At 37.8% G+C, this 11,565-nt stretch overlaps 1 protein-coding gene across 1 annotated transcript in view; it reads right to left on the bottom strand.

Moving 5' to 3' along the window:
- Window positions 1-5,053: 5,053 nt before the first annotated feature.
- zgc:77375 (uncharacterized protein LOC402927 homolog) overlaps window positions 5,054-11,565 on the bottom strand; it is a 30,779-nt gene continuing 24,267 nt past the window's right edge. The window contains exons 5-8 of the mRNA XM_052018258.1: window positions 10,778-10,811; window positions 9,474-9,648; window positions 7,576-7,764; window positions 5,054-6,691 (exon numbers count right to left, since the gene is read on the bottom strand). Coding sequence (XP_051874218.1) covers window positions 6,301-6,691; window positions 7,576-7,764; window positions 9,474-9,648; window positions 10,778-10,811 — 789 coding nt within the window. The 3' untranslated portion in view covers window positions 5,054-6,300. The remainder of the gene's footprint in view (window positions 6,692-7,575; window positions 7,765-9,473; window positions 9,649-10,777; window positions 10,812-11,565) is intronic.

Raw genomic sequence — 11,565 nt, 5'->3', positions numbered from 1 at the left:
TTGAATGGTGGAGTAGGCTTGATGGGCTGAATGGCCTAATTTTGCTCCTGTCTTATGGTCTAATTGCTTGCTTCACCCAAATGCTCGTTTTCTGCAAATAGTCACATAGCTCTTCTTGCACCTTCCCTTTTCCCAATCAATTACCATTCAGATAATGTCACTCGGTTTATAGAACCAAAGTGGATAACCTCTTAGCCACATTAAACTGCAGCTGACATACATTTGCCCACTCAACCAACTTGTCTAAATCACAATGTTACATTTAGTTCCATCAGCCAAATCATTTGTAGTGTAGAAATGATTGTGTAAATGGGGCAGAGCAATGGTACTTGTGTCTACCTGTCACCCAGGAAAAGATCCAGTTATTCCTCAACTCTTTCCTAGCTCAGTTCCACATGCTTCATCTCTAACTTCTTATGTTGGACTTGTCAAAAGCCTCTGAATGTGAAAATGTATTTCATCCCCTTGTTCTTTATGATATCTATATCCTCAAAAAGCTGACTGTCAAATCCCAGTAATGTTTTCCAAGTATCCTGTTACTGCATGTTTTATAATAGATTCTAGCATTTTCCCCATTATTGATGTTAGACTCATCTGGTCTGTAATTCTGTTTATTTTCCTTCAAAACAAAGTGGGTTTACACTTGCCACCCTCCAATCTGGAGGAACTGCTCCAGAGTCTATTTTGGAAGACAACCATTAATGCATCCTCTATTTCCAGGTACACCTCCTTTAATACTTTGGAATATGGATTATCAGGCCCTGGGGATTTGTCAGCCTTTAGCCCATAATTCTCTCTAGCACTATTTGTTAATAGTAATTTCTTTCAGTTCCTCCCTCTCTCTAGCCAGTTGGTTCCCCAACATATCTAGGAGGTTCCCTAACACACCTCATAGATTATTTATGTACTCTTTGAAGTCAGACCCAAAGTACGTGTTTAATTGTTCTGCCATTTCTTTGTTCCTAATTATAATCTTCCCATTTCTGCTTCTAGAGTATCTACGTTTGTCTTCACTGATCTTTTTCTCTTCACATTTATTGCTTATACAGTCAGCTAATATGTTCCCAGCAAGCATACTCTTCTAGTCCATCTTCCCCCTCTTAATCATTTTGCCCTCTTTTGCTTAATTCTAAACTTCTCCCAATTCTGAGGTCAACTGGTTATTCTGGCAATGTTACATGCCTCCTCTTTGGAACTAACGCTACCCTTCTAATTTGCTTTGTAAACCACCATTGAGCCCTTCCCCCTGACTTGTTTTTGTGTCAGACATGAATGAATAGTTGTTGTTAGTCAGGTATACATTATTTAAGTATTATCCATTGCCTATCCACTGCCAACCTCTTTAAAAAGAAATTGACAATCTATCATGGCCAATTCACACCTCCTACCCTGTAGTTTTCTCTCTACGGATTCAGGAGTCAGGACACTAGTTTCTGATTCTACTACTTCATTGAAAGTGCAGACTTCAACTGTTCCTTCCCCATCTTGTCTTGGAAACATTTAGTTTAGGAGACCTTTTACCCAACTACATTTGTTCTGGCTAGATCAGTTTATTTGAGGAAGAATTTATCAGACTCATGGAGGTTTGCTGCAGCAAACAGTTTTGCACTTTGCTGGAAGAAATGTGGTTTTACTCTGTTGCATGTGCAAGAGTCCCAGGAGTGGAACATGGTTGAAGATTCACATAGAAAATCAAGGAAAGGTTTTGTGTGTGTGTGTGTGTGTGTGGATAAAATTTCTTGCCATCAAGATGATCCAAGGTGAGTTATAATGAATTAAATTATCATGACACCAAAAGTACTTAAATGCAGGAAATGATAGAAATGCCTAAAATTTTGAACCTCTGTCACTTGTTTCTTTGCCACTTGTCGAGGACCTCGCATTGCAATCCATTTGCTTAGCTTGTTATTAATTTCACAATTCCATTTATACTCCTTAAATATGGGATTGGAAAATTCAGCTATATAACTTTTATTACATCAAAAATGTTAAAATACTATGATTTGTAATGTCTTCAACACAGATCTTTGGTCACATCTTGCATGTTTGAATTCCTGCCCATTTTACATTTCCTGCAATTTAATCAGCTTCATAATTGGGTCACTAGTTACCATTAATTTCATTGACATTAACCAACAGATAAATACTGTATGGTAATGTTGCAACTATAATTTCTCTCTCTTCCTCTGGCCATGCCACAAGCAATCTGGATATATTAACAAGTGATATCCACTGTTTCATTTAATAGATTAATCTAGTATTGTAATTTTTTGAATCCAGTAAGGACAGCCTCTAGCAACTAATGGCAAAAATTCAAATTTTATTATAAAATTTGAGGTAATCTTTATATATCTTGCATGAATCCAAAACCATAACACACTGGTTTCCCCACATCATTTACAGTGTGATTATGCAGTGGCTCTCAAGAATAAAAATCAATTTGTAAGCCTGGAATGTATGATACAGGCATATTTTTAAAACATTTTCAAGCATCTCTGATTTAGTTTAACACACGTCATCTTATTCAGACTTTAAAACATTTCCTGTAAAAGCAAAATGTTTTCAAGATAAATCAGGATGCCAAATCAGGACTTTAAAAACATAACAGGAAAAGGATTTGTTCTGTGAAAGTTCTGCTGAGTACTTACACACGTCATAATTTCTATTGTGAGTCACTTCTCATGGCTTGGAGTTAGAATGAACAAATAAATTGTTAATGTTCAAATATTACAGCAGAATTAGTATTGTTATTTAAAATCATGAACAATGAAATCCATTTCCTTGAATTTGCAAGCAGCAAGTTACTGCTTTCTTGATGCAGCCCACTTAAATGCATTAGTCAATGTGAAATAAATCATCCTTGGGAACTGCTAATTCAACAAATTCCTGTTGATCGTTATGTTTTGTTCATGCATTCTCGTGTCCAAACTTAGCTGTAGAAGTTAAAATAGACAGTTGAGGGAACAGATCACCAGATAAAACCCACTCCTGAGTAGTATTTGCAGTGCCAGATATGACCAAAGAGTAAAGGGGAAGGATTGACAACCATATACAAAATTAAACAGCCATCAGAAAACTTAACGACGCCACATAGAGTTAAGCAGGTACAGAGGAAGATGTGTTCACAGCAACCTACTGCCCAAGATTCAGTTCTAAGGTTTACCATCTGACATCATGTTTTCGGGTTTCTAAAAGGTGCCTCCCCACATCAATTGTAGTGCAAGGATAATCTCCAGTTGATTTCAGATTGTGTTTGCTTTCCTCAACTTCAGGCATGGAGCAGAATCTGGACAATATCACTTAATTGTTTGACCTGCAGCACATGTCCATTTTTTCTGTGGAAGGGTTATTATTCTAAGAAAGCAGATTGATCAACTTTCCTAAACCATAAAGAGTAAATTGTTCAGTGACCTTTTTGGCTTGAAGCATCAGCATTAAGAGATGCTTCATACATCAAGTACTCTCTCGAGTCAGGAATTTCTGCAGCAGCCTATTCTCTGCAGTTTTCTCCACAGAGGCTTTAGTGCTTAATTGAATTTTTTTAATGGAAATATATTTGGAATGTATCAAATCAGTAAGGATTAATGTTCCATCAGTGGTTTCCAATTTTGCAAGTAAGGACTTTCTAGGGAAAAATTACTTTCAGGTACCCAGTGACAGATATGATATAGCCACACAAAGAATTGCACTCTTCCTTAACGATTGACGTTACCTGAGGCAGCAGTTCACTTCTCTGCATCGGTGACATTTTACATTTGCTACACCAGTCACATTCCAACATTCCTAGCTGATCTTACTGATGTCAAATTAAAGATGGTTACCTGATGTAAGCCCATGTCTGAGAGATTAAATTAAATCCGCCTAAACTCATTTAAGTAGCACCCTACTTAATTTCATCCCACAAATATTTCATCCCACAACCAGAGGTGAATTTGAACCCAAATCCCTGAGCTTGTTTAAAAAGAAAGTATCTAACCCACTCCACCATGATGTATACAGCATTTGATGTACAGTGTAACATTTTTAAATGACATAGTACTTTGACTCTAATTATGTTAACCCAAATCAGAAGGTGAAATATTTGTCAACAGAAGTAAATATATGTTGGCAAGATGCTTGATCAACCTACCATTTAGTAGAAGGTAGAGAAACAGTGCTTTTAAAAAAAATCAAATCACTTGAATTAGTGTGTTCAAGTTATTCTTCAGCAGCAGTTGAGCAGCTTTCTCCATGGAAATGTTTAGAATGTCAAGCAACCTTTGGTCTGCAATGGTGATTCCCCAAAGCACTCCACCAAACTAGGAGTCCGATGAAGTATTTCCCACTTGCCAAGATAACTGCAACTGGCAACAGCAACCAAAGCTCAACAACATCCAGGGCAAAGTGTTCCACTTAATTAGCACTCCATTCAATAAATCCTCCCTCCCCCCCCCCCCCCCCCCCCCCCCATTAATGCACTATAGCAACAGGGTGCTTTAACACCACCTACCAAAGTCAAGATACAGCCACCTAGGACAAGGGCAGACACCCGGTAGATGAGATTAAACCCTCATTAGCAGGATTTAGATTTAGCAACAAGCAGCACTGTGGGAGCACTTTCAGTAGAAGAATTGCAGAGGTTCAAGAACACAGCTCATCTTCATCTTCTTAAAGGGGGATTATGGTTAGACATAAAAAGATGGCCCAGATAGTGATTCACGTCCTGTAAATGAGCAAAAACAAAACTTCTGTACACAAACAGAAGACAGGTTTGTATCGTCACTGGCTCATTAAAAGAACAAACTAGGTTCAGTGTAAATAAACCGCTTCAATATTTATACAATTGGCAGGGTTGGACAACAGATGGTTCTGAGCACTCCCAATACCAGTCTTTCACTTACAAAGTCTGCAGTTATTTCTTCACCATTGCAAATAATTAGACAAAAAAGTGGTTAAACTTTAACACTGCATTAAAAGGAATATACAGAGAAAAAACAGAATTTTTACAACTAAAAATATTTTAAACCACCTCTTTGCAGTTTAAGTGATGAAATAAAGGGACCATAATCATAAACAGAGTTTATTGGTTTTAATATTTAACTGTGGGATTTCCACATTAGAATTGTTTGGTGAACTGAAAACCTTAAAAATATTTAGTAGTTAAAATTTTTAGGTTGCACAGAAGGGTACATACCAAACCTCCATTTTCTGACAGGGTTATTAGTTGTTCCATGTATAATTTTTAAAAAAACTTGTCTTTGATAGCAGGATTTGTTGAACATAGTAGGTCATCATATTAAAATTCAGCTTATTAAAGTGGCAAGTGCATGCCCACAAAGTTGAAATACTGCTTAAAATGTATAGTCATGTCATAGCAAGTAAAGTATATTAGCAGAGCATTCAACTTGAATAGCTATATTAGAAGATGACTATCTTCTCATCTACTTTCTGGGTAACAAAATACATTATAAAATACTGACAGTTTACAAAAGTTATTAACGTGAACTTGACCACAATCTTATCAAAAGAATAATTAAGAGTGGTTTTGCACTGTTGCTATCGCACTAACTAATTATACAAACAGGAAATAGAAAACTGTACAGGTACCAAACTGGTAACCATGAGTATACCGGCCTATATTTATACACATCTGCCTGGATATGAGCTGTTATTCAGAAGTGGGGAGAGGGAAGAAAGAGGCATTGTGACAAATGATTTGAATGCTTATATGTTAAACTTAACAATACTCCAGCAAAAAGTGTGAGATCGATAACATTTTTAAACAGTTTCATACCTCCAAAGTGTTGGCTTAATCAACATCAGCAGGTGTTATCTCTATCTCACAATTAATGCTTTTGTCAGGAATTTAAAATATACATTAAAAGCACCAACATATTTCACTAATATGTTTTGGAACCTATGTCCAGACAACCATTAGCAATATGGTTTTAAAGAAAGCCACAATCATTCTGACTGTGGGTAGAATGGTTTTTGTAGAAGTGATCCAGGAGAGGACAGTTATTCCTTTGCTATGTTATCAAAAGGAAATGGGATCACTGAATCTTTGTGTGAGACAAATTAAGGAGCTAGTTGGATTAAATGACCATGATCAAATTAACATTTTAGCTACAATACTTCCAAACTAACATTTATATCTTGGAGTAACCCTGCCAAAGCAGAGGGAAACCATATGGAAGACGATTAGATATCTGAACCAAACAAGGCAACTTGCTTTTATACAATTCTTTCTAAAAATCCGCATTTTCTATCTCCAGATGCAAGTTGAGCTTACAGGTAGAAGCTTTATATAAAAAAAAAGCATTAGCTTGGCACATATTTTTCCAGCTTATAGATCAGTTCCACAGCAGCATCAACGTTAGGTACTATATAGTCTGGATCACATAAATCAGCGTCAAAGCTGAAGTCCCTGTGGCCGTGAAATACAGGTCCTGTGATCAATTCTTCGTGGCCTTTTGTATCATCCTTACAAGGATTGTACACACCTGTGCAAACCAGCACAGATTTACAGGAAGTAGCAGAACCCTGTGTCAGTTCACCTGCCATTACATTAAGATCTTCATCCTGAGAAACTGTCGCTGTTTGTTTTCCTGCAGCAACTTTAGCATGCACCAAGGAGCCTTTAGTGGAAGATTCCTCTTCAAGGTAGCGGTTGTATAGATTAGCACCATAGATGTCAGTCATTAAATTATCCCTAAAATAAAATAAAAATTGACTTTAAGCACTGAGCAGTGAGTCTTCAAACACAGACTACAGGCTAGTGGCTCCCAGCCTTTTTGAATGAAGTTCCTACTTATTTACACTGAGCAAAATCCACACCCCACATAACTGGCTGTTTACATTACAGACCTGTGCTTTTACAGGGATTGAGCTGTCCCTAGAATTCCTGGGGACTGTGAGGAGCCCAATGGCTAGGGCAGTTAGCAACATATATTTTATTTTACTCCTACACTTCTTGTGAACTTTCTAACTAAATTGACTCTGTACTCTTAAGGACTCATGAACCTGCAGTAATTTTTGTCCTAAACCCCAATGGACTGAAGATAGAACATTACAGCACAGTACAGGCCCTTTGGCCCACAATGTCGTGCAGACATTTTATCCTGCTCTAAGATCTATCTAACACTTCCCTCCCACATAGCCCCCTATTTTTCCATCATTCAAGTGTCTATCTAAGAGTCTCTTAAATGTCCCTAATGTATCTGCCCCCACCTCTGCCGGCAGTGCGTTCCACGCACCCACCACTCTGTGTAAAAAAAAAACTTACCCCTGACATCCCCCTTATACCTTCCTCCAATCACCTTAAAATTATGTCCCCTTGTGTTAGCCATTGTCGCCCTGGGAAAAAGTCTCTGACTGTCCATTCAATCTATGCCTCTTATCATCTTGTACACCTCTATCAAATCACCTCTCATCCTCCTTCTCTCCAAAGAGAAAAGCCCTAGCTCGCCCAACCTATCCTCATAAGACTGCTGCTTCCATAAGTAATAGAGTGTACTTTAAATTAAAATCTCTCAATAAATAAAGTGTTTTTATTCTCTTGAACTTGCACCTTTTTATATAATTGCAGCCACTTACCCAATCGCGTAAAGTGTGTGAATAGGCTTCTGCCATCCTCTTCCAGCAGCTTGAGCTCTTATTAGACACTCTGCGTAATGGTAGGTTATTTCACTTGGTTTTCCCAGCAAGAGCTCATATTTAAGATCTTTGCCTGTGATTTTCTTGTAAATCTCTTCAAGACACAGCATAAATATTCCATGGCCAAACCTGTTGAGTCAAAGAAAAAGGTTAAAAAAAAAATCACCCTACAGAAAATTATTTTTTACTTCCAATTATTGATATAGGATTAGTAACTTTACTTTCTTTCTCAAGAGAGATTTGCCATACTTGATTACCCTGTTTAACAACTCTGGAAACAGGAAAGAACAATTTACAATTCTACTCTACTTTTAATGCAGTAACGTGTGCTAAGACACTTTATAGAAGTGTTATCAAGTATCATTAAACCCCAGAGGGTATATTAGGGCTCGTGGTCTGGTCAAAAAAGTAGATTTTGAGGAAGACTGGACAGAGGCGATAAATGTAGAGTGATGGAGACTCCCCCTCTTCAAAGATAAAATCACCCACAACCTCTTTGCATTGCCAATTATCCCAACTCTCCTCCTGCTCTGAAGACCTTGAAAAAGTTAATTTAACTGTATTAGCTTTTGCTATATGAGGTAGCCATCCAATTCCATCAGTTAATTGGGTAGAAAATGTAGTTACTGCACTCAACTTATGGCCCATCATCTACCACTCTCTTGCTTCTACATATTAATATACTCAAATAGGTAATTTAGGTGGGGGTTGAGGGGCCTGCTGGAAATGGCTTTGCAGGCACAAAAGAATTTCTTCTACATTCTCCTGTCATTGTGTGAGGACAAAGATCAGAGTGTGGGGTGCTGGTGAGGAGATGAGGTGGAGGATGATGAGAGAGAGAGAGAGAGAGAGAGATCGATCAAGGAGTTCAGGGAGGGTGTCAAGGCAGAGATTGATGGGAGGTCAGATTAAAAACCAGGGGTACTAGAGACAATATTAATGGGAGAGTTATCGCCAAAGTTGAAATGGCAAAGGATGAAATTTCCTTATGGAAAAATGATATCTCAGACTCTGTGGCAGCAGCCCAGGTAGAGACAGGTCCTTTGACATGGGAGCAGGCCTCAGCCCTCTTGTTATGTATTTAATGCCTGCATATTCATGAACCTTGTAGACACAGTAGAAATTCGTACTAGTCAGTCATGCGCTGTACACTGATTGGCATGCAACTTCAGGAAGTGTGCTGTGTGTGCACTAAGTACTCAATTGGGTTTAGATAAAACTCACTTGCTTAGTTTACAAGAACAATGTGCTATGAATTTCTAAGCCATGATACTCTTCCTGAGTACATTTCATCCCTCCTATAAGTAAACATTGATAGATTTCCCATGAGAAAAACTAGAGAAATTAAATGCTTCATCTTGCTATTCATCCTTTAGATTCATTTTTCCATTTAAAATTCTTTAAATCTATGGATGACTTTCCATTTCTTTTCTTCCACAAATAATGGTCAATTTTAGTACATAAGAACTGAACCTAATGGTGGATATTGTAATCAGTAAAGTTTGTGTGGTATGTATGTATACCAATTACAACCGACAATTTACCTGTCAGATTTTAAGCCACTGAGTTAAACTCACATCAAGGGGTGCTCTGCAGAGTTATGTTCCTAACTTGGAGCCTCACAAGAGGAATTAGGGTTAGAGAAAGGACTATAAAATTATTAAAAATTGGACCAATTTTGCAACCTGCAGTCATTCACAGAACCTTTTGGTTGAAGCTTCAGCTAATAAAATTCACACTGATTTTGATGATCTGAATTAAGTCCAGTGTTTGGTTTATTACTTTCTGGGTTCAGTCTCACTTCAGTTGTTCAAGCTCATGCAAATGCCTTATCATACCTTGGTGATTTGCCCTCTGCTACCCACATCAAATCAGTATTACAAGCCACCACAGGAATATGAGGGTTAGGCAACTGTCGAGGAGTTCTTTCTGGGTTTCCGCCAGTCAAGAGGACATCAATAATCAGCTGAAGATGTGTTTCCCATTGGATAGGCTCACAAAGCAGGATAATAGCTAAAAATAAAATTGTAGAAGGTAAGAAGAGATAGGTTTAATTAAAGTATTCAATGTCTTTATGCAAATTTAGACAAAAGCTCTAGATTAGAGGCTGTACCATTAAATTCCTTGCCAAACACTAAAATCCTTGCTATGCACCAATGTATGTTTAGATTCACAATCTCCCTCACACACTAAAGAAACACCCATGAAATATGTAAAAGACCACAACATATACAAAAAAATCAAATTGCTATTGATAATATAAAGATATTTAATTTGTGATGTTGTCCATGCTCTTCTGTCAGCAAGCCACTAGAGGGTGAACAAGAGTAGATCTTATGAGCTCCACATTTCCCTTCACAAAGGAAAAGCAACAGAAACTAAATGTCAGTTGCAACACCGATATCTATGAAATTGTCAGAAAGCAGAAAATGGGCATAGAGTTAATAATAGCACAGTGAAGCTGATAAGATCCTATCTATACCCTTAAAATTTAAATCTCTAATTTTCCATTGAAATTGACACAGCTTCAAGTGATTGCTCAGCACCTCTTTCAGAGGCACTCTTTCATAATGGTGATTCTTATACTCTAGCTATATCCTGTGGGATTCAATTCAAATACCGACATGTACAAGGAATTGTGTGAAACCTGGTGTGTAATAAGAGAAAGGAATTTCAAGTATATAACAAAATACTGAAGAAATTAATTGATCTAAAAGGCTGTAAAATCCCTTCAAAGCTCACATCCCAGGGATCCAAAAGTGGTGGAGAGATGGTGGTAATCTTACATGATCTCAGCAGTTTTGGAAGAGTCTCAATGGATTGTAAGGTAGAAAGTACAATACCACAATCCAAGAGAGAAAGTAGGGAACCACTTTGCAAAAAGGTGCCAAGTCCTCAACTAATTCAAGAGTGCAGGAAATGTTACTCTTCACCCCACCGCCCCCCCCATCCCCCCTGGGAGCTGACCACAACTTCATTCTGATGTCAAAGTGGATTCTGATCCTAGGTTTAGGCTGTGCCTCCTCAACAACAGGATCACATTGAGGCAAAAGGTCTTGCACAATATTACAGTCAGAACTTCCAAACAACCAAACTTTAGCGCAAACTATTTACATGCACAAAAATACAGAATGTCAGTTACCTTCAATGTTTGGAAGATCTATGGGTACAGGTGGCTGGAAAATAAAGAATTTTCATGTCAATAGATTACTTTTTTGTCACTTGAAGACAAAGGTATCATTGCAAAAGCCCTGAAGAAAAGCATTGCAATTTCAAACAAGATACTCTTGCTCCTGTAACAAAACCAGAGAATGCTGGAAAGACTTAGCAGGTCAGGCAGCATTTGTAGAAAGAGAATTGGATTTAACATTTCAGGAGATATGTTGTGACAAAAGGTCTTTGACCTCAAACATTAACTCAGTTTCTCTTTCCACAGATGTTGCTTGACCTTCTTAGTACTGCCACTGCTTTCTGTTTTTATTTCAGATTTCCAGCAAGTGCAGTTTTTTTGATTTTCGTAGTTTTGTTTCTAGATTCTTTGATTCAAATTTCTATTAATTCAAATTGAAACAGTACTATTTTACAAAAATCCTTTTATTAAAGTCATTTATTTTTTATTTTTGGTACACTAGATGTGTGGGTGAAAAGTGTGGAATTTTCAGGATGTGAAGTGAAAGAAATTGTTTGTAGGTCAGGCACTGTAGTGTAGCGGTTAGCATAACGCTATTACAGCAACCCGGGTTCAATTCCAGCTGCTGTCTGTAAGGAGTTTGTACGTTCTCCCTGTGTCTGCGTGGGTTTCCTCCAGGTGCTCCGGTTTCCTCTCACGTTCCAAAGACATACGGATTAGGAAGTTGTGGGCATGCTATGTTGGCGCCGGAAGCGTGGTGACACTTGCGGGCTGCCTCCAGAACACTCTACGCAGAAGAT

This window comes from Pristis pectinata, chromosome 6 (genome assembly GCF_009764475.1).
Source record: "Pristis pectinata isolate sPriPec2 chromosome 6, sPriPec2.1.pri, whole genome shotgun sequence".
Lineage (NCBI taxonomy): Eukaryota > Metazoa > Chordata > Chondrichthyes > Rhinopristiformes > Pristidae > Pristis > Pristis pectinata.
Note: the sequence above shows the minus strand (reverse complement) of the source record. Positions and strands in the feature narration are given on the sequence as shown.